The 22,771-nt window shown below is 38.3% G+C and overlaps 1 protein-coding gene across 1 annotated transcript in view; it reads left to right on the top strand.

Moving 5' to 3' along the window:
• LOC106930199 (phospholipid-transporting ATPase ABCA1) overlaps nt 1-22,771 on the top strand; it is a 192,148-nt gene that overhangs the window by 15,376 nt on the left and 154,001 nt on the right. Inside the window, exons 6-9 of the mRNA XM_088016037.1 lie at nt 1,118-1,236; nt 1,928-2,125; nt 8,690-8,776; nt 8,906-9,101. Of these exons, the coding sequence (XP_087872163.1) occupies nt 1,118-1,236; nt 1,928-2,125; nt 8,690-8,776; nt 8,906-9,101 (600 nt within the window). The remainder of the gene's footprint in view (nt 1-1,117; nt 1,237-1,927; nt 2,126-8,689; nt 8,777-8,905; nt 9,102-22,771) is intronic.

Here is a 22,771-nt window from a genome sequence, read left to right as displayed (position 1 = left end):
CGGCATCATTGTTTCTTTCAGTGATGAAGTGTAACAATAAGGCGATTTTTTTTGGAAACCGCCTCTCCTTTTTGGCAGCTATTCAACAGAGAACACTTTGGTAAATGCGTAGCATAAAATTGTCTCGTCGTTCGCTCTCATCCAGCTGAGGTGTTCATCCCTCTTGCAAGGGATTTAGCTGTAATGAAGAAAGCTTTTATTTATTTTTTTCTTTTTTTAAGGGAAAAAAAATAGAATAGAATTTGTGTTTCTTTGGTCATTTATTCTCGACCAGTATCCCGTTGAAAGATGACCTCCTTCTGAGTTTCTTACTGGCCAACAGATTCCAATTTAATTTGTCCATGTACCGTTTTGGCTTCCTGTGGAAGAAAACAGGCCCGCAGCATCACAGATCCTCCACTGTGCTTCACAGCGTGCATGAAGTGATTTTCCACATAATCATTATTTGTGCGACATCATAACAATATGCATTGCAGAAAACTCATCTTACCAAAACATGTTTGCATTGAAATCCTCAGTAGAGTTAATGTGAATATAGAACAGAAAGTAGTTTAGCACTTTTCAGAAACAACCCGGATGTGAATAGTGTCCAATGGATTTTTAAAAACAATTAGCGACCAGAAGACCGTGCAATGAGTATACTCAATTTAGAAGTTGTTTTTCTTCCAGGAACCAGCCCCTTCATTGAAAACCAAACAATTCACCATTTTAAAAAAGTGATTTTGCTTTTGGTGTTTCACCTTCGGCTTTAAAAGCTGCATGCTGCATGTTTCAAAAATAATATCAGATTGTTGTAGTCTTTATTTACCATGGCATTTAAGATGACATCATCGGCATGTAGAGTTGGGATATTGCGACACGTGTCATGAGCCTACAGATTAGTTCATTTTTGTTTTTGTGAAGAGGACGCAATCAAAACTCGGAAGGATGAGCAGAGAGTCGTACGTATGCTTGTGACCAAAACAGTCTGAAAATAGTTTTTGTTTAAGACAAAAACATCAAATATGCTTTTTATTCTTTTCTCGAGTTCAGTCGCATTTCTGAACCGCATGTATAGCTATGCCTATACAAAATGTATCTATAAAACACTGTTTCTCCATATTTCTTTTTTAATTAGTGATCCTAAGACGTATCCTACAAGACAACGAAACCTTCAGCGCCCATCTGACAGAGGATTTGTCAGTTCCACCAGACGTAGAGCAAAGCCTCATGGATGCGAAGATTCAGCTCGGTTCTGTAAGTAGTCCTCTGCCAAGAAAACAGTAAAGCCACGTTCCCTCGGGTACCCATTCCTTTCATGGTTAGTGTGACCAAAGCAAATTAAAAACTATTATACTTTTTCAAGCAGCAAAATGTGCCAAAAAAAATAACATTTCACAGCCAGTCCGGCAAGAGAAGCCTCTGTTTTGACATTCAAAGTGCTCTCCGAAGCTAATTTAACAAAGTGCAGCTTCAGTTTGCTGAAGGCAAACGAGTTTATCCAAACGTCTCCTGCCTGATTGTTTAATGTGCATTAAATGTTATCAGATAACCTGGAAATAATAAAAAAAACACTTTTATTGAGATATTCATGGAATTGCAGGCTGTTTGATGGCTAGAGAGCCTGGACATGTGAAAACTGTAGCAATATTGTATAAAACGGGTGAGAGGGAATTTTGAGCAGCCAGTCCATGTGCAAGTTAAGAGCATAGAAACTTCCTGTCGGGGGTTGTAATAAAAAATATTTTTTCTTGCATATTGTTTTGATCCATTCATAGCAATTAGAAAAATTATTTCTTTTTCAAATGACCTGGAAAGCTACAAAGAGTTGCTTTGATACATTTCAGTACGTATTTTTGCTACAGGGTTACGACTAAATGGGAGAATAAACCCCTCGTGTGTCAACTTTTTGCCAATGTTGTCGTTTGTTTATTTTTGTTTTTTTCAGACGACAGGCATTCCAAGGCCTGACAATGTGAGGAGCATCTTGTGTGAGGGGACAAATCTGGATGACTATGTCCAATTTAGCAGCCAAGCTGAGAGGGAGGCTTTTCAAAATGTCAGCTGCTCCCTCAGTCAACAGCAGCTGATTAAAACCCAGCAAGTCCTTCTACAAAACGTGGACGTGAGGAAAGTGCTTTCGGAGGTGAGTCTCCTCCTCGCCAACCTCCGCTGAGCCAACATATTTCAAAACTTGTCTAACAAACTTTTGCTTAGCAAGTTTTGAGCACTTTGGAAAAATTAAAAGGAATCTAGGATGATAATAATATTTAGTAAGGGCTTCACACTGACTGGATGTAATAAAACTGGTCATCTTAATGAAAAAAAAAAATATCCTACTTCGACCTCTGCAACGCTGTATGCTTGGATTAATCAAGGCTGTATTAAAAATAAGAATTTAATGAGAACTGAATTTTTTACAGCGTTCCAAGATGATTTAAGGAGTGGCAATTTTAATAGCTCTAATATATTTTAAGCCTCCTTTTTATGAGACTCAAACAATTTTGGATTTTTTTAATAGAACTGGAATTAAAAGTTAACTCACAGATCGTGGATTCGCCTTAAGAATTATAATTAAAAGAACATAATTTAAAACCTGTAGCATCCAGTCAGCCCAAACACCATAAATCATTGATTTACCTAAATACTGTTGCTGTAGTGCAACAGTAGGTTGTCTAAACTCTAAAGTGTTTTTACACAATCATATTTCACAATAAAATCATAAAACAATACAAGCGATCTACAAACTGAATTTGTTTATTTTTATGGCTCATCGCTTAGCAAAAAAATTGGAGCAAATTTTTCTATGGCAAAAAGTGCTCTAAAAAAAGTTAAATGTTTGTAGATTTTGACCATCATTTGATAAATTGGTTAAAAGACCATCATCATCATTTTTACCAGAGCGCTTTTTGCATTTGGTTGATTCTCTCCTCGTGTTTTGGTCAGATAAACAGTAAAATTGGCTTTCTTTCACCTCTTCCCAATTTTGCTGTCAGAAAGCAGGACAGAAATTGTGATTGATCAGTGTGTGGCCCATTAAAGTTCTTTTTTTTTTATAGCGCCTGCTTTAAAAGCACTGGTTGGTGCTTGAATTGGATAAACTAATCACATTTAGGCACATCAGCAGAGAAAAACCTCAAACTAAAGACATCTGTGCTGTTACATTCTCGGGCTGTAGTGATACAATAATCTCACGATACAATACACATGATACGATATATATTGCGATATTCAGCAAACGATACAACTCGATACACTTTTGCGATTTTCTGAAAGATTTTAGAGGGACAGAGTGATTTTGGTGACATTTTGTGACTGTTATAGAGTTGGATTGAATTAATTTAACTGAAAACTGATTAAAAGCACCAACTACAAAATATCTGACTCTGGTTGGACTTGGACACAGACTTAAACTCAACAGCTGGACAAAATGAATCAAAGAAGTGTTGAGAAGACATGTTTCTTTTAATTGAAACAGTACAAACTGTAGTTTACATGCGTTTGTAAAGTAAATAAAGTGCACCAAGTAGCCTGCTCTGAATTGTTTGATACCTTTTTAACCTTGACACTTAACATCTGAAGGAATCACTCTAAGCCTGATGACCAACTCACTCTCCTGGTGAAGCAAGCAGTGAGTGAGCAGGGTGACAGTTGGATGTTACGATACTTGTGGATGAATATCGACTTTTTTTTTCTAGGAAAGGAAATATCAATATATATCGCAGAATCGATATTATTACACAGCCCTATTACATCCACTGTACTTGCACATATTGTGGTCAGAGACAACAGAACTGGCTAAAACGTCTTTTCCTAATTTGCTAATTTAGTTTGTTCTTCTTTGGTCTCCACTCGCAAGCTCATTTACAGTGTTTCGCAAAATTATTCATACTCTAACATAATTAGATACTGCCAAGGTTACAAGCTAAAAGTTTATATTTTATGGTTTTATAAGAGACCACAATATAGTACATAACTTTAAAGTGGACAGAAAGTGGCACACAATTATTAAAATACCTTCAAATTAAAATACATCTGAATTTGACCCTCTGTTATCCTGTACCTCCTAATAAAAACGAGTACTGAGGGAGGTCGGGGACGTGAAATCTGACCGAGTCATATTCACTACCAAGACATTCGGTTGGACTAAAGGAAGCTCTGGAAAACCGTTAACTGACTCGGGAAGGGAAAAGATGTTGCTGCGTGGTTTGAGGGGGCAACTGCGGTCCTGAACTAAGAATATTGTTGAAGGGAATTGAAGAAGACTTATCAAAATGTGATTTCATCACTATTACAGAGGTGCCAAGGTGGTTAAAAAGCTCACCAGTTAGCCAGGTGGCACAGAGGAATAAGATTTGGCTTGAGACGCTGAAGCCTCTGTACGCTGCAGGAGCTGTCATGGTCGACGCGTCCTTTTTAGTGTCGCATGGAGAACTGGGACATCACTGGTAGGGTGACATCCTGGGCAGATAGTCCTAATTTTTAAGCAGCAGGACCAAAGTGTGTGTCGGAGAGGAAGATCTTACTGACGATTGAACCTTGGACCAAAGTGGAGTCCAAGGTTTTTGTCCCGGTCGTGAAAACAGTGGACAAGTTTATACCATTGCGGAACTTCTGAGCAGACGCATCCAAAGTTTTTGTACTTTACAATTTCTTTTTGAAATAGATAAGATAAAAAACTTTATTGTCCACAGAAATGGAAATTTGGTTTTCGCAATCAGTCAGATGCCTCCCATAAGAACAGCAATTATAACACAGCATCATAAACATTTCCACATAATGCATAACAGAAAGCTAAAACGTGATCTGCACTGGCGAGTTAATTTATTGATCCTTTGGTTTAGGAGTTTGATAGAATATGGCACAAAATATTTTTTTTTTTTTTTTTTTTACTACGTTCTGCAGCAAAGTATCATCAATCGCTTATTGGATGGCAAAAGGTCAAACTCACTGCTCAACACATGAGCACATTCTCATCACATTCTGTTCGACGCCAAGCGTAATGTACCATGAACAGACTAACCATGTTAGATGACACATATTTTGGACAGCAGTAATTAATTTGGAACGCACTTTCATATTTATCAATGTATCGGTCATTGAGTTTTCCATCACTACGTATTGGAAAAAAGATTTGCAGCTGTAACTGGAGCTGTTTTTCCTTTGAAAAACTGTTGGAGTAGGGAGTCTTTTGTAAAAAGAAAATGTTAAATTGAATCATTTTTATCCCATTCCAGTTATGTGCCACGTTGTGATGCTCATTTACATGAAACTCTCGTAAAATACATTGAACTTTGTTGTGATTTTAAGGGCGTTTTGTCGAGTGCGGCGTTAATAATGAAACTTCTCTGAATCATATTCTGTCTGATTAATGTAAAAAAAAACTTTCTGAATAGAAAATATGAAGAATTGTCATTGAATACTCTAAGCTAAACATTGCAAGCAATACCATAACACTGTCATAGTATTGTCATAGGTGTTGATGTATATATGCTTTTTCACCTGTGAACCTATTCAATATATGCAGCTACATAATAATTACTCTTTAAAGCAAATGTTTTCCTAATTTATAAAAAAAAAAAAAATCTGCCTCCGTTTCCTTTGGGGGATAATGAAAGCCTACACTTTTCTTTGACTTTATCTTTGAGAGAAAATATATGGGACAGAAAATCCAATAAATAAGTGATAAGGCAGGAAGTTCGTAGGAGAGAGCTTTTTGAACAATTTAAGCCCACAGGCGTTTTCAGACGTAGAAAAAAAAAAAGGGAGGCCCAGACAAGATATGGTGGAAAAGCTCTTCAGCGCCGCAAGCAGATAGATGGAAAAGAACATCAGTGCCTTCACACTTAAAGCTTGACATTGCTGAGTGATTGTGATAACAACAACGGCACAAAGAAATAGACAAAAGGAAGGAGTCAAAGTCTATAAACTGATCTTGATGTAGTTTTTTTGCACCTTTGTGTGTGGAGGAAGTATAAATATGTTGTTCTCAATTATCAGAACTTCCTGTTGTATGCATATTATTTATGTGAGATTGCAATAGTGTTAGAATCCCTGGAACTTCTTCACATTTCGTTAAGCCGCACAAACAAACATTAGTGCATTTTTATTGAGATTTTATGTGATACATGAACACCAAGTGTACAGATTGCGAGGCAGACGCATATCTTTCAGTACTACAATGGGGAAAACAATGTTAGTCTCTGTAAGTACAAACCTGGTAGAGCCATACCCTAAATCAGAAGTTCATAATGTTGGTCCTTGGGGTCCACTGTCCTGCATGCTTTAGGTGTGTCCCAGCTGCTGCACACCTGGCTTAAATGACTGGGTGATTAACAGGCTTCTGCAGCAACTGCTAACGAGGTAATGCAATCATTTGAATCAGTTGTGCTGGTCCAAATAAAACATACAGTACGGCGGGCCCTGAGGACCAGAGTTGGGGGACAGATGCTTGACAGATTTAAATTAATACAGAATTCGAAAACCATCTATCATTTTCCATCCGCTTAAAAATTATGTGGCATTCTGGGTTGGTCTGTCATACAAAACGTCGATCAAACGCGGTGAAGTTTGCGGTCGTATTGTGGTAAAAATCTCGGGGGGATATTTTTCCAAAGCGCCATAAAATCATCCTAATTCTTGCACTAAAACAAAATCTTGCAAAACAGTGACGTTTACAACCAGAAAGCAGTTGTGATTTGTGATGGTACCGACTTGATGTACCTCTTAATTGGACTCCTCATCCGCTGATCATTACCAGGTGATTTAGCGCCATCTTCCTCAAAATTAGGAGACTCCAGTGAATCCCATTTGAATTTCCTTCTCTCATTAACAATGAAAGTAAATATCCCCTTCCATTTAAATAAAATATTCAAGCTTTTATTTGAACAAAGTGGTTTGTTTACTTTTTTCCTCCTAAAAATAGTTCCTTATAAATCTCCTTTGTGTATTATCCAGACATGACATCTACTCTCAACTTTGTTGACCCTTGTTCTTCATGCGTCCCTATGCTTTGGGAGTTAAGCCGCCAAAGACGAAGCAGACACTCATAATAAAGGCTACCGCTGACACTTGATGCATGAAGCTGACGGTGGTTAAAAGGGCGTGCCATTTATTTCCCCCTGATCGCATTCATATCGTAGGCTTTCAGAATGTCACAGGAACGCTAAGTAGTGCTAATGCCAATCTAATGCAATTGTGTTTGACCAACGCTGAGACAAAGGTTATAATTACATCAAATTATGAGGGAACATAAACTACCCTTCGTGTTGACTGGCAGTAAAGATGTCACATCACCTTAAAATCGTGTTGTTGTTGTTGAGGATTGATCTTGTGATGAAAACTTTGCTACAGATCTTTTAACATTGAGCAATGAAGATTTGTCTTCTCATCCTCCTCACCGGTTGTGGTAGCAACAAATACTTGCATCCTAAGTTAGAGAGGTATTTGTCCAATTTTAGGTTTTTAAACTTTTAAAAATTGGTTGCCATTCTTGCCCAAATGGACCAGACCTCTTTTTCTCCACCTGAGCACGCGCTCTTTCCCATTTTCAACAATAATTGAGAGATTGTCAGTCATTTTGAATGTGTGTTGATATTAATAGCCGATATTTATTTCCATCTTATTTCTGTTTGTCTCTCTGAAGGAGTAGGGATGGAGGTGGGTCATGTGGTATTTGTTTGGAGACGGTTATCGTGATGCAGTTCAGGGTTAGGGGGTGTTTAACTGAAGCAGAAGCTTTTATATAAAAAACAATCCAATTTGAAATGCTTCAAATGTTAAAAATCTGGTCAGTTTATTATGTTACCTTTTAAGGTTGTGAATGAAATATAAAAATGCTACCTTTACATAATTTAGGGGAACACACTAAACTACATGTTATCTTGGTGGTTGTAACAATGCTGTTTAAAAAAAAGAAGAAAAAAAGAAATATGATGGTAGTTTTTGTTTTTATATGCTGGTAAAGAAAACCGACAATATTAAGCATGACACATTAATAACCATCAAACTGCACATTGTAATAATTGAGTAAAATATGCAGCAGCTTAGATTTATGTTTTCTAAGCACAATTAAAATACCGGACATGCTGCTGCACAACTAGATTTTTCAAGGCTTTTGTGCCAGTGAAAATATTTTTTAATCAGGGAAGCACATTAGTAAGTCTGTTTGGAAGAAAATGAGTGTGACCCTGGAAATTTTAATTCAAAAGTTCAGATGGAGCTGGCCCACCGTCCCCCTAACATGACAAAGGACTGCCATGTTTTGAACTCCCACGGAAAAAAAGAAAAGAACAAGGGGATGGGAAAGGATGAGGGAACGGATGAAAGGTGTTTTTTTCCTTCCTTTTTCTTATTCACATTACCACCACTTCAGTGTAATTGGACTACAGAAGGTAATACAATTTATGAAGAGAGGATAGGTTTTTTTCTTTCTTTTTTTTTAAAACAAATACAAATTTGAACAGTTTCACTTTTGCAGCCTCACATAGGATTCATTCCTGAACTGCACTGTATTCAGCTCCATTCAGCTAATAGCTGTCTTGCTGCAAATTTTCCTACATGTGCTATGGACGTCTGTGGCTCCTCTGTAACTATAACTATAACTGTAACTACTTTGGCCAAGTGACATGACTTCTGTAATGTTGCTGATAATTTTACTGTCAATGTTTGCGTTGTGGCTAATATCTCTCCGTTTCAATTATTCCTCAAGATCCCTTCAGCTGCGGACCTGAATCCAGTGGACACAGAGGCACTAATGACAAAAACCAGTGCAGACGCACTGCCATTGATCGAGAATGTTAGTGTTAATTATCCTCACTCTTTTTTTCTTTTGAAGAATCTAAATATCCTCTAGATGATAGGAATGTTATGTAAAAATAGTTTTTCCTCCTTCTCTTTTTTTTGTTTTTTGTTTTTTCTCAACCAGGTGGTCAAGCTGCGGAACTCCATGAACTTTAAGGCAGCAGAGTCCCTGGATTTTCGGGACGACATGTTTGGGAGCGTCAACATGCTGCTCTGTGGGAAGCAGCCTAACCTCAACTTCACCAAGATGACCTTCGGTTTTCCTTCACCTACGCAGATGGCTAACAATACGTCAGCTTCCAGCATGGGCAACAGTTCCGGTAGGTGCCGTAGGGATGTAATTTCTTTGCGACATGCAGTCGCTCAGATCCTGTTTTCCAGCTGTAGGTCTGCACTAAATTTGATAACAGCATCCAGCAAAAGTAGAGGGGAAAAAAAAAAAGAAAAACAGAAGCCTGTGATGCTTAATGCGGGATGTCACAGGGATTGATTTGTGGTAATTTTACTGCCCCACATTGCTTTTCATTGTGCTGCATTCTGAAAGTAGGAAATTGCTGGGAATTACACAGGATTATCATGGGTGGCAGAACATCCCTGAGTGTTCATAAAGGCTCCGTTTTATCTTTTTTGTATGAGAATCCGAGGCAGTTTTGGTTGAAAATTGTTGAGGAAAAAAAAAATCAGAATTTAATCATGCCGTGCACCAGAAATGGACAATTTATCATGTTAGGGGAGCTGTTGAAGAGACAAACACTCAAAGTAATTATATTTCAGCAATTACACAGTTCAGACAGATTGGAGGGAAACCTCGTGCATTTCCTGTTTGCTGGTGGGGAAGAGAAGATGAATTAGCAGGGCATGGTTGCGCAGTGCTGCCAGCTGTGCAGGTTGCACAGGATGCGGCCACTTACGCACATCCAGAAGCAGGCACCTGTGACACAGTCGGCCCCTTCGCCGGAGCTCAGAAACTGGGCTTGATTAGCGATGCATCCTTGCAGATTGAGTCTGCGGCCCGGCATCTGCTGTAACCAATCAAATCAGCTCGTTTCATTCCATTTAAAAGCTGTTTGGTCCCCGAACCGACAGAATGATGTTTCGTTAATGCAAAGGAAATTCCACATCAGATTCTCCCAAGCGGGAGTGAATGTTTGGATGGACCAGAACCACATGGTGCACACATACAGCATGCTAAACTTGGACACACGGCTTTCAAAACTTCCCACAGAGGACAGATGGTCCACGAAAAGTCTTGATGAAGATTTGAGTCTGAATTAGCATTTTGTGATATTTAGAAACTGCAATGCTACCGTGGCAGCCATGTTCTTCAACTAGTTGGTAATTATAGTGCTGGGTTCAACTATTACCGGGATTTCTGTGAAGATGGCTGAGTTCACCTACAAGTGGTTTCCTGAACAGTTTTGATTTTTGTTTAAAAAGGGTCTGGTGGTTTGGTGTGACCTGTCAATCATTGCTGCCTTAAGTTTAGGGGGGGCAAAAATTTGAGTTTTCATTTGAGAGTCAAACTTGTGGCTGGTTAGAATGGTGACGGTTCCAAAGCAGATTTGTAGCACTTTAAACATTTACAGTCTTTCATGATATTTACAATGCCACCACTTTTCCATGACATATTTATTTAAATAGAAGTGTTACTTTCATGAACATAACGGACCACATTGCCCTCAGATGTTCAGGAATAGTACTGTTTTACATAAATTGGCCAGAAGGGGATTTTGCTTGGCCACAAGCTGTACAATTAAAACACTATTTTAATTAAAACATATATATTTTCAACACACAATTTCATAAAATTAGCTTTCAATAAAGCGAGGCAAGAAAAGCTATTAGTTCAGCTTGGCGAACAATCGGATTGCTGACGTCTGATTGGTTGTTTGGACTGTCGCTAAACTGGGGCTTTTCCCCTGAGAAATTTAAATCAAACCGAAGAATCGTTTAGGCCAGCCAGAACGACGGACGCCATGATGGATGCTAACATGAATGCCAAAAAGATGATCATCTTCAGAATGTAAACTGGTTCAGATCTGTTTTTACAGCCTATTCTGCAGATGCTTCCTCAGTTAAGTAAAAACCCAACACAGCAGCAGTCACACAAACAACATGAAATGTAATCCAGATGCCTGAAGGACACCCGTCCAACCAATTACACGCTATGTAATCGTCATGAGAATGTCAAGCCGTCGTACTGCTCAGGAGTGAGACGGATTGTGTCCCTTTTATGAAATCAATCCTAGAGCAAACATAAAAGTTAGTTAAAGTTAGTTATTCACAGTGAAACTGGTCTTTTAGTGGTAAGGGCAGAAATGCCACTCACCAAAGCCTTCCCACGGATTTCCTATACATTAGGCGTACATGTTTTAGATGTTTCTCTCCCGTATTGATAATTCGCCGCAGTGCAGGAATCCATCAATATTGTAAAGTTAAAACTTCCTCCACACCGCTGTGTGCCTAGTTGAAGTGTGAAGCTGCTGATTAGAGATTTATTCCAAGCAGTAACACAGAAAACTGGTTCATTTACACAAGTTAGAAGAAACTGGAACACTTCCTGCGATTATAACACAAGTGTACTCATGCTTGATTGATTTAATTAGTAAAAGCTGAAATGTAGATTACATAAACAGTTGTGCATCAGCCTTTGATCTAACCTGGTGTTCTCATTGCAGTAAAGCTCGTGTTTGATGTCTGAATTATTAGTGTATAGTGTAAAGGTTGAGGACTCTATCAAGGTGAAATGGGCGCACAGGGTATGCATGCAAGGATTTTTGTTTCTCTTGTCTATGGAGCAATTTGTTAAAGACAAAAGGAAGGAAAGTGCAAATAAGGTACATCCATGTCCTGCATAATAATTTGAAATGATTAAAGTGCATTTAACATATCTGCTTCTGTTGAAGATAACAAATACAATGGGTTGCTCATTTTGAGACTGGGTTGCTAAAAGTTCTGATTTTTATTTATTTTCATAATTCCAGAGAAACAAATATAAAATATGTCCAGTCTTTGTAGTTTCACCAACAGACTTCTTTAGTTTTACCTTTTATTTGCTGTTATGAAAATATTTTTAGAACCTAGTTTGTCAAAAGATAAAAAAAAAAAAAAGTGAACTGCTTTTGAAAAACATGTCAGAATTCTCAGAAGCCTGAGAGATTTTGAGTATGCAGTTGTGTTTATTTATTTTGTTTTGGTTAAAATCAGCGCTTGCCCTCTTAAATACTTTAAAAAAGAACTCAATAATATGCAACCTTCAATTTTGAAATGAAATTACTGGAAATAAATTAACTGGTTAATAAATTACCCTTTTTGTATATATTTGTAGTTGAAACTACAGATAATTTTTTAAAAATTGTTTTTAATAAAAAACAAAACAAAAACTATGTATCCATAAAAGCACAACTCCAGGTTACGGTGTGGGGAGCTTAAAGAATAACTGAATGAGCTTGCACCATAAACGCTCTGAGCCTTAGATGTGCAGCGAAACATCTTGTAGCCCTGTGCTCATTAGAGACCCCACAGTCCTGTTTCATTAAATGCTTGCTCTTTGGAGAAAACTGCACAAAATTAGATTCTAATAAGAAGCTGCTATTCCTTGGGAATAAAGTTACTCTGAGGAGTGAAACTGCATGCTCATGCCAGTGCAAATTAGCGAAGACAGCGTACCCTACTTACATAATAAGCAGTAACATCTCAGTTAGCATGCTAATGGCTTTTTCAGATCTGCTGTAGCATTTCATTGTGTTGGTCTATGTAAATGGTCCTGGGGTATGCAGTATGTCTGCATAATGGCCAATTATGCCTCTTGTGTAAGTCTAAAAGTACTCTCAAGAGGACCAGGGAAACAGAGGATAGATCTCCGGTTTTTGCCAATGAATCAGCAAAATCTCTTTATTGGTTAACTTTGGAGAATAACCTTTGTGTTGCTTTCGTAAAGGAAATGGAACTATATTTCATAGAAATATTGCACTGGTTGTTTTCTCAACTACTTATTCAATGGCGGCTCACTTCAAAATGTGAAAAACTAAATTTGTTTCACATTCTGGATGAGCAATGTTTGCTTTTCATCCACATTTGAGGATTTTCATAAAAGAACCACATCCCATTTGGTGTCCAGACTTCAGTAGGTTAGAGTCCAAGATTTGACAACAAGAAACAGACATTCAGTTCCAGGCCGGAAACAAGAAGGAAACAAAGGTTCATTTTATAATGGATAAATAACAACAACAACAAAAAAACACATTGATGCTCCCTAAAAACCTTTGGAAAAATATTGAGTGAACTGACAAGTGAAAAATAATATTTTCAGAATCTTGTTAAATCTGTTGTAAAGCTAGCACAGAGTCATATAAACATTCAAACATGCTGGGGGTAGCCCAAGGCTACTTTCCTCCTAAAAGCCGTGGATGACTTTCCATAATTAATGAAATCCATTAATTCTCCTCCAAAAAATATAAATATATACAAACAAAATGAAAGTTTTGGAATAACCTTTCAGTGAGTTCTTTAGATGGTCCTTTTCTGACGTCCTGAATGAGTCACCAGTAGCTACTCTTAGTAGCCCAGGCACTCCTGAGAAGTTTTTCGATTATTCCATGTTTCCTCCATTTGTGAACAGAGTTTCTCTGTGGTTCATTTGAGTCCCACAGCCCTAAAAATTAGCTTTAGCACTCTCTAGAACCTTGCAATCATTTGTCCGCCTTCATGTTATCGAACAGGTTCCATGTATGTGATCTCAATGGTTGAGATAAACCTCAACCATACCTTAAAAAAAAGTTTAAATTTTTTTTATTTGCATTTGTCTAAGTCTGCATATATTCTGTCTCTCTAAGCAAATGAAATAATCCGGAAACGGCATTTGCCGTTTTCCCCGGTTATCATTGTCTGATATTTGAATTGGCTTGATTTCAATCTTTCAAGTATAACCAAATAGGAAAAACAAGATGGGTTACTGAAGTGAGCAAACACTTTTTTATTTTCCAAAGCATCGTATAAACATAAACTTAATGCTTATACGATGTTGTTTTGAGGTGAGCTATCAAACAAGAAAATATATGTGGTGTTTGTGCAGTCTTTCATGTGGTTCATAGTTATTTTCTCAGTATCTCAGTGCGTCATGCTGGTGGACTAGGTTGACCATAAATACACGCAGAGGCTTGGAACCTGTAAACAAGGAACGACACGGACGCATATACTTCTCCGTCTTTTAAATTAAATGCATGACAAATCACAACTATGTAAACTATTACACCATAAAATGTTTTCATGTAACAGCTGGAGCTCACCCAGGAGTCCAACGGGCAGCTGTTGTTTATGTAAAATGTCTGTTACGTCATGGCTTAGCTAATCATTATGCCGTTTTTTTTTTTTTTTAACTTCCTCTTAAAATACCATGCTGCACATTTAGTTTTATTTTAATAGTATCTTTTGTTACCTTTGACATTTTTTTTGTTGAACATTTTACTTTAAAAATGACCTACTCTAACATAATTCTATCTTAATTTATTGCATCACAGTTCTATCGGTGCAGATCAGAGGTTGTTAAATTTCTTGTTCAAAGGTCCAAATGCAAAAAGCAAGTGGAAGCCAATACATATGGTTAGAAAGACAAATATAGTTAGAAATATAAATGTCTGTGTGTGTGCGTGTGCGTGTGTGTGTGTGTGTGTGTGTGAGTTTGACAGCACTGTTTCACAGAGGTACTGAATTGAGCCCCTCTCTAGGGTACAACTCAAATTGATTAAATTTGTCAGGTAAGTTGAGGGGCTGGCTTAAGGCTCCAAGCAATTATTTTACCGTGGCTAAGGCTAGTGTATAGACCAGCTTGTTGTTTTGTCTTGTTTCAGTGTCTGTTCGGTAATAAACTAAGCTTCTGTTGTCAAAAAAAAAAAAAAGCCACAGAGACTTGGAGAATATGTCACCTCTGTAATCTGATGTTCCCTTCAGCACAGAAAATATACAAAAATGATTTATCTTTCCCAAGACACAAAGGTGATTCATATTAAGCTGCAAAGCATTTCTCACTGTCACCTTTATTCTCACTTTATTGTCGAGAAACGCCACCTCTCGCTTTGATTATCAGAATACATTTATGGAGGCAGGAACAAAACTGCGCGTGTCTTTTTATTTAGTCCATTTGTCAATTGCTCGCAAGTTTATTAAAGCACTTGACACAATGACAAATCCAAGAATAACAGTGAGCGTTCAAATGGGGTTTTTAAATGTCTAATGTTGGGAAGAGCATGGTGTGAAGAAGCAGTTTGTTACAAAGTTGAGGGGCAGACCCAACGAAGGCCTGATTTTCCCCTTTACTGTGATATTTTACAAGTGAACTGGCCTAAACAGGATCAGAATTACAATCAATCTTCTGCTCTCCCGGGAGAAAGGTTTTACTGATAGACCGGCCCACCAGGTCATGTCTGCATGTTTGCACTTAACAGAAGTCATCCCACTGGTGCCAATTCAGCAATTTTCTCGCTATATTGAGTATCATTTCAGGCAGCAATCGTCCAAAATCAGTATTGGCAGGTTAGGCGTTTTAAAAAGATCGGCGATCGGCCAGAAAACTGCAATCGGTGCGCCCCTAATGATGTGTAACGGTTATGTATGAGGACAGAGATTACAAAATATCTTTTCAGATGCACAGATTTAGAAAGATTAAAATGATTCATTCTATTCATGCAAATGGTGAGGAACAAATTTCATCAGGTGTTTTCATCCTTTTCCTTCTCTTCATCAATATTCTTTTGTAATAAATATACACATTTACCCTGCTGTGGAAAAAATAGAGTTGGATAAATAAGTTACTAACATTTTAACGTACTTCATTAGGTATTCTATTTAATGTTGGGAGTTGTAAACACACTTCTTTTCTTTTTCTTTTTTTTTTTTTTTTTTTTTACTACTCCAGACTATGAAATTACTGCCTTAAAGCTAAATTTTAACTTCTATTTAATGCCCAAAATTCACATTTGTTTTGTGAAACATAAAGCACATCTGTTTTTGTCCCATCAGCAGAACAGCTGGCCAAGTTTAGCTACACAGCAGTCTATTAAACAAAACAAGTGTCGATTTTACTCAAAAGAAAAACAAGCCCTGCAGCTTTGTGGGCTGAAACAATAAGTAAATAAAGAGAAGAAGTTATGCATTTGTCCTGTCGGCTTGGATTTCATTATTAAAATGCTTGACAATCAAGTTAAAACAAACATGGTTGGAGAAATCTCTTTTTCAATTGCTCATTAAAAATGGAAACCTAAGCAAATTTTGAACTTAAGCGTTGAGATTCTTTGAGGATCAACATTATAGACCAATTTCCCATTTATCATTTCATATTCTGAAATGATAAATGGGAAATTGAGTTCATGGAAAATGCTGGATAATTTCAATTCGGCTATGGTTGTTTCGTATTTGGGTTACTGATATTTTTTTCTATCAACACAGAGCTTGCATCTGCATCCACAGAGAAGATTGTATTGCCAACATCAGAAAGGACTGTCATAGTTTATGCAGTTTAAAGAGGATTTGACAACAATGAGGAAATGAACAATATGTCCGGGTCATGAGACAAGACATAGGGCGAATTTTTTATTTTGTTTTTATTTTTGTAATCACTGTTTCTCTCCATGTGAGTCTCTTCAGGTTTAAATGCTGTTAGTCTTACACCAGATGTGATGCAGACCTTCGGGAGGGTTGCTGGTGCCTATCTCCAGCTAACGTTCTGGGCGAGAGGCGGGGTACACCCTGGACAGGTCACCAGTCTGTCGCAGGGCAACACAGAGACACACGCTCACACCTAGGGGCAATTTGGAGAGGCCAATTAACCTGACAGTCATGTTTTTGGACTGTGGGAGGAAACCGGAGTACCTGGTGAAAACCCACGCATGCACAGGGAGAACATGTAAACTCCATGCAGAAAGAGCGGGGCCAGGAATCGAACCCAGAACCTTCTTGCTGCAAGGCAACAACTCTACCAACTGCGCCACTGTGCAGCCCCATTTCTGTACAGTCATATTTTTTATTTTTTTTATTTTTAAATCGCTGAGTTATGAACGCTGGGCTTAGCTGCGGGGGGGAAAAAAGGCCCCTGTGCCATAGATGTTCTAGATAAGTAATGGAGCAGTTTTGGTAGGTTACCCTCGCCTGGGAAGGTTCACCATTGCCCCATGTTTTCTCCAAAAATATCTTCGCAACCCGTTATTAGCTCATAGCTCTTATTGATTTTGTTTCTCATCAGTGCTTGAGATTCTTTAGATCAGGGCATGAAGTGTTGCTTTTTAAGATCTTTTGTTGAGAGTTTACTTTTAAGGGTTAGATTTATTTCAACAATCATGATCAAATACATTGATATCAACAATTTGCATCACATTTGCATATTATGTTTCATTCTTCCATCAAAAATAGTTGGTAGAAGTATAAACTTACTATATTCTTAAGCCAATCAACTACTGCTCTATTATTTACAAAGGTTACCATTTCAAAAAAAAAAAAAAAAATCAGTCATGCTACTGCAAAAATAAAATATACACAAAAGTTTAAATATTGCAAAACAGAAACAAATCTTCAGCTGCAATATTTTGAATATGTCTCAGTGTTTACTGTCCAATATTAAGCAGCTGTTCAAATGATTCAGTGGTTCTACGGGTCGGCCAGTAAAGGACCTGGAGTGAAACTGAGTCAAAATTATGGTCAGTGCCTGTTAATGATTTGAACGAGGCAATTCTATTTTCACAAATATTATTTATTTTTTTTTTTTTGATAGATTTGTTGTTTACTCTTAAAAGACTGATTACATGTGACAGGGGAAAACAAACAACTAAAATATTCTTGCCTGAATAAATGTTTTCATCTGGCCCTACCTAATCTCTGAGAAGCTTGCTTTTTCTTTTACTTCAGACAATATGAATCCTGGGATTGTCTTCAGAAACACTGACAGGACAATTTATGCCTGTGGATGTAGTGAAATCAGAAGTTTATTGTCTTTATCTTGTCACCTGCTGTGTAAAACTTTCTTACTGGCAGTCTGCAGCTGCATTCAGTCAAACCCTGACATGTCTCACCGGGCGGCTGGTGAGACATGTCAGTATTGCTAATGTTTTTTTTTTTCTTCTTCTTCTTTTGTGAAACACCATAAGCTTATAAAGGATATTTTCTAAAGAGGAGTTAGTTTTCCAATCAAACCAAAGCGCATGTTGAACAGACGGTTGCTGAGCTGAACGTAATCCACACTGCTCATTTCTCGAGTGTTAGGATTGCAGAAAGTGCCATCGCTGCAGCTTGCGAAGAGAACAGGTGGCCGGACCCAACCTAAAGGGAGGCCATTAGCCGTGTGTGCACCGACCTCCCTGGAGCACCAGGGAAAGATGACCAGCAGGCAGAAGGGCTAACATTTAATTGCACTAAAAATGGCCTCTAAACTACCTCTGATGGGAGACATGGCTGCCCTGGTGAAATGAGAGTAGAGAGCTTGGAGGCACCGAAGTTTTGATGGTAAAAAAAAAAAAAAAAAAATAGATGTGGCAGGAAAAAGCAACGATGCACTGACAGGCGTCGGAACAACGGGGAGAGCCAGACGGCCCTATTGAATGGCAGATGACGCACCACATCGATCGGTTGCTTGATAAAGTACCGCACTTCAAGAACGACTCATTCGGATTCAAAACAAGTAAAATGAAAGTTACAGAACAAGCCTTCGATGTGCTCCAGGTGCTTTTGCTCACAGCACAGACCTCATGTAACTTACAGCACTCTCACAACGTAGCAATATTCAGGTTGGCAGAAAAGTTAAATTAATAATGATCTTGCTGCTTCTGTGCTTATTGATTCTTCTTCCTTTTTTTTTTTTTTACTTGGTTGATAGAAGTTTTTCGGTATGTAGTCTGGTGTGGACCCTTGACTTGTGTTTACTTCAGCCTGTCAGTGTTTTTCAGTAAAAAAAAAACTTGATAAACACATCTTCTCTGCAACTTTCTTTTTCCAAAGCTGCTGTAGTTATAACTAAATCGGTGTCCATTCAATTGAGCGATTTTTATTCACTGACTAAAATTTCCATTGAACGTTTCACTAATAAGGTCACATTGAATCCTCCCAAGTATGGTAAACAACCACTTACTCTCCAACTTTGAACCAAGTTTTCCCAACCATCTAAAGCTCACTCGATTCTGATCTTTCAACCAGCAGTTGTATTATTCTTCCAACAATATGTGGTAAAAGGCTAAGTGCTCAAAACCACTTCATTTCAAAGCGTTGTCATAAATGCTTTCATAATTTCTTTTGTTTCAAAGTACCTGCAAAAGTTTAGCAAAGAAATCACCTACATCTGCCAAGCCAGTGACTGTAACTGATTGGAAAATGAACAAGTCCTTAATCAAGGCTACGGTTTATATAAAGACATCTGTGCTGAAGTGCTCTGATTGGATCGATATTTTCCCCTTGTTGACAATCTTTCTTTCTTGCCATGTTCTTTAAAGCCATTTGATGTGTGTCTTCTTTGATGTGTAACTTCTTAATGTTAACTGCTGCTACTAGGGAGATTCTCAAACATAGAACCCCTCAAACGGCGCGTCTGTACATCAAACACATTGGGTTCGTTCTTATTTCCTGGCCATATTTCGTCAGCAACAGAATGGCGAGACGACAACACAACACTATTATTTGTTCAGGTCTTCAAACAGGTATACAATAAGCATATTGTATATTTCATTTCTAACTTTGATGGAAGTTAGAAATCAAGTTTCAAACTAATGAAGGGATAATTTGTGTGATTTTGCCTGAACAAACATTTATGGTTGAATAGGGCTCCACAAACTTCACAAATTTGAAGGATACTTGCGCGAAAGGACGAGGACTGTCGTTTGTCGTCGTAGGAACATCATAAAAATGTTCTTTCTCTCTCCCAGTTGGCCTAAAAATTCATAATTTAGGAAGGGGTCATTTACCTTTTCACATAACCAGGTTGGTTTGGATAGCTGTTTTAATTTTAACCTGCTTTTTGTATTTACCCTGAGTCTTTAATATTAAAACTTAATTCAATATTTTATTTAAATAGGCCTCAGGTTTATGCCAACTCTTAACACTGGATAGTTCTAATTGGGGCATGCCATTAGCAATGCATAAGGAGAGCAGTGACTGACCTGCGAAGCAGGTCAGTCACTGCCTCCATGCATTGCATGGCAGGCACCTATTGTTCTACACCCAATAGAACGCCTGGATATTATTATTATTATAACAACTTCTTCCATTACCGTTAATGCGGCTCGTACCGCTGCGTGCCCACCCACAAAAGTGGTATCAAAACGTGTGTCTCGATCCCGGCATTGGAGCTATTACTTTTATTGGGGATCGGAGTTACGACGGCGACGTAAAAAGCGAAAAACGAGCGAAATTTCCAACTGCCGAAACCTTAGAGTGTAACTGAAACCAACTGCCGCTTTTTAGAGTGAGAAAAAGAGTGGAATTTTGACCCCAAAATAATTTTGAAATTGCTCTCATGGGTGCAAAAATTGCTCTATTGGTATGAAAGTCGGTCATGACATTGATACGAATGCCTGCTCTGGTAAAATGTTTTCAAAATTTCCCTAGGGCTTACGGTTTTCTGTCCAGGTGCTTCAGAGCAAAGTTTTGGGACAGGATAACTGACGTTCCTCCCCAGTGTTTTACATACATTTCTGAAAAATCTCTGAGCTCAGCGCACACCATTTTTCTCTCATCACTGCAATTACTGTGATTGAGCTACAGATATGAATCGCGGTAATAGATGAGATGAGAAATAGCCCTCTCATATGCTTCAAACGGTTTTTAGATCGGACTTACGGAACCCGAACGGGAAGCAGTCGTTCGGACTGCTTTTTCCATTAAAACTGACTGGGTGTCTCATAAAGATAGATAAGTCTGACACACACAGGGCACTTTCATCACTATAGCAACAGAATGCAGAGAGGGAGAACTGCTGGGGTTTGGACTACAAAGACTCTGTAGTTCTAAATATGGCGGAACACTTTAATACTGAGGGCAGAGCAGAAGGTCAGAACTACAACATGGCGGAACACTCAATGATTACAGAGGAGGGCTGAGCTGGCAGTTAGAACTACTTCCTGTTTTGGGCATTATACAGGTGGATTAACCAAACCACTGTTACACATTGGATTAGTGTGGTTATGAAAATTAAGTTTACTGAAAGTTTCAAAATAAAACTCTGAAAATTGCACTGACAAAAGTGCATCGCCGTAGGCGATGCAAAAATGAAAATCTTTTTTTTATGTTTTTTTTCTCAGGATAGTGAACTGCCTTGCGCAGCAAGGCAGTTCATTAACATTAGCATTTCATGGTTGTCTCAAAGATTGAAATCCTTCCCCAGCTTTCTGTCTCACACACACAGCAGTTGGCTGAGGGCCAATCGCTATAGCAACAGAATCCAGAGAAAGGCAAATCTGCTGGTTTGGACTACAAACCAGCAGCCATAACTGCCATAACTGTAGTTCTATCTATGGCCAAGACTCAGTTAAAACAGAGGCCTGAGCAGCATGTCAGAACTACAACATGGCGGAACACTCAGTTATTACAGAGGAGGAGTTGGCTGGTATTATAAACAACTTGTGCTTTGAGCATTATATAACTGATTTAACCTGATCACTATTACACATGAAATTAGTGTGGCAATTTCAAATGAAGCTTATTGAAAATTTTCAAAATAAAAGCCTTGACAATTTTTACATCATGTAATTGCTCTTTTTACATACATTTCTGCAAAAAGTTCTGAGCTCAGCGCACACCATTTTTCTCTCATCACTGCAATTACTGTGAATGAGCTACAGATATGAATCGCGGTACTAAATGAGACGACAAATAGCCCTCTCATACGCTTCAAACGGTTTTCGAATACGTATCACGGTTCCCGAATGGAAAGGAGTTGTTCGGACAGCTTTTTGGAGTGAAACTGGCTGGCTCAAACACATAGAATTGTTTCTCCCCCTGTCTGGAGAAACACAGGGGGAGGCTTGATCACTATAGCAACAGAACACAGACAAAAGCCAAACTGCTCCTTAGGACTACAAAAACACCATCTTTGTAGTTCTAAACACGATGGAACACTTTACTACAGAGGCCTGAGCAGAAGGTCGGAAGGTCAACATGGTGGAACCCTCAATCATTACAAAGGAGGGCTGAGCTGGCAGTTAAGAAGTACATAATGGTGGAACTCTGACTTATTACAGAAAGAAGGTGAGCAGAATGTTATAACTACAGACAGGGCAGAATGTTCTGGGCTTTATATATAAACTGGTTTAACCCAACCACTGTTAGACATGGGATTAGTGTGGCCATTTAAAATGAAGCTTACTGAAAATTTCAAAATAAAAGCCTGACTATTCCTCTCAGGCCTTTATTATGTTTTTCTCTCAGGTTAGTGCAGAGAGAACTACAGATTTAAATCGCGGTTCCATCGGAGACAAGAAATTGCCCTCTTATATGCTTCAAAAAGTTTTCGGATTGCTCTTATGGATGCTGAACAGTAAGCCGCTTTGATCAGAAAAACTAACTGCTTCAAAGAGTTGCTGCACTCCTCTCATGCTAGTGCAACGCCCTAGGCGTTGCAATAATATTAAGCTTTTTTCGCATTTTTTTTCCTCAGGATAGTGAACTGCCTTGCGCAGCAAGGCAGTTCATTAACATTAGCACAAGATTGTGCACAACATTAGCACAAACTTTAGCATTTTACTGCCCCCACTAGTGCACTGCCTTGCGCAGCAAGGCAGTGCACATCCTAACATCCTAACATCCTACATGAATATTAGTCTTCACGCTAATATTAGCATTTTGGCTTATGCATTAATTTCAACATACTGAATGGTACAGGTGCAGTTTAGTCAACATGTTTCTGACTCACCACAGGTTATTGACTACATTGAAGCTTTCTTTAGCATTAATGCTAATTTTTTGCATCAGAACGCTTGATTAAAAACCGACGGGCACACTTTGGCATGCCCCTTAAAAT

The sequence above is a fragment of the Poecilia mexicana genome, unplaced genomic scaffold (assembly GCF_051168715.1).
Source record: "Poecilia mexicana isolate PSO_F unplaced genomic scaffold, ASM5116871v1 scaffold_18, whole genome shotgun sequence".
Taxonomy (NCBI): Eukaryota; Metazoa; Chordata; class Actinopteri; order Cyprinodontiformes; family Poeciliidae; genus Poecilia; species Poecilia mexicana.
This window is presented reverse-complemented; position numbering and strand designations above follow the sequence as displayed.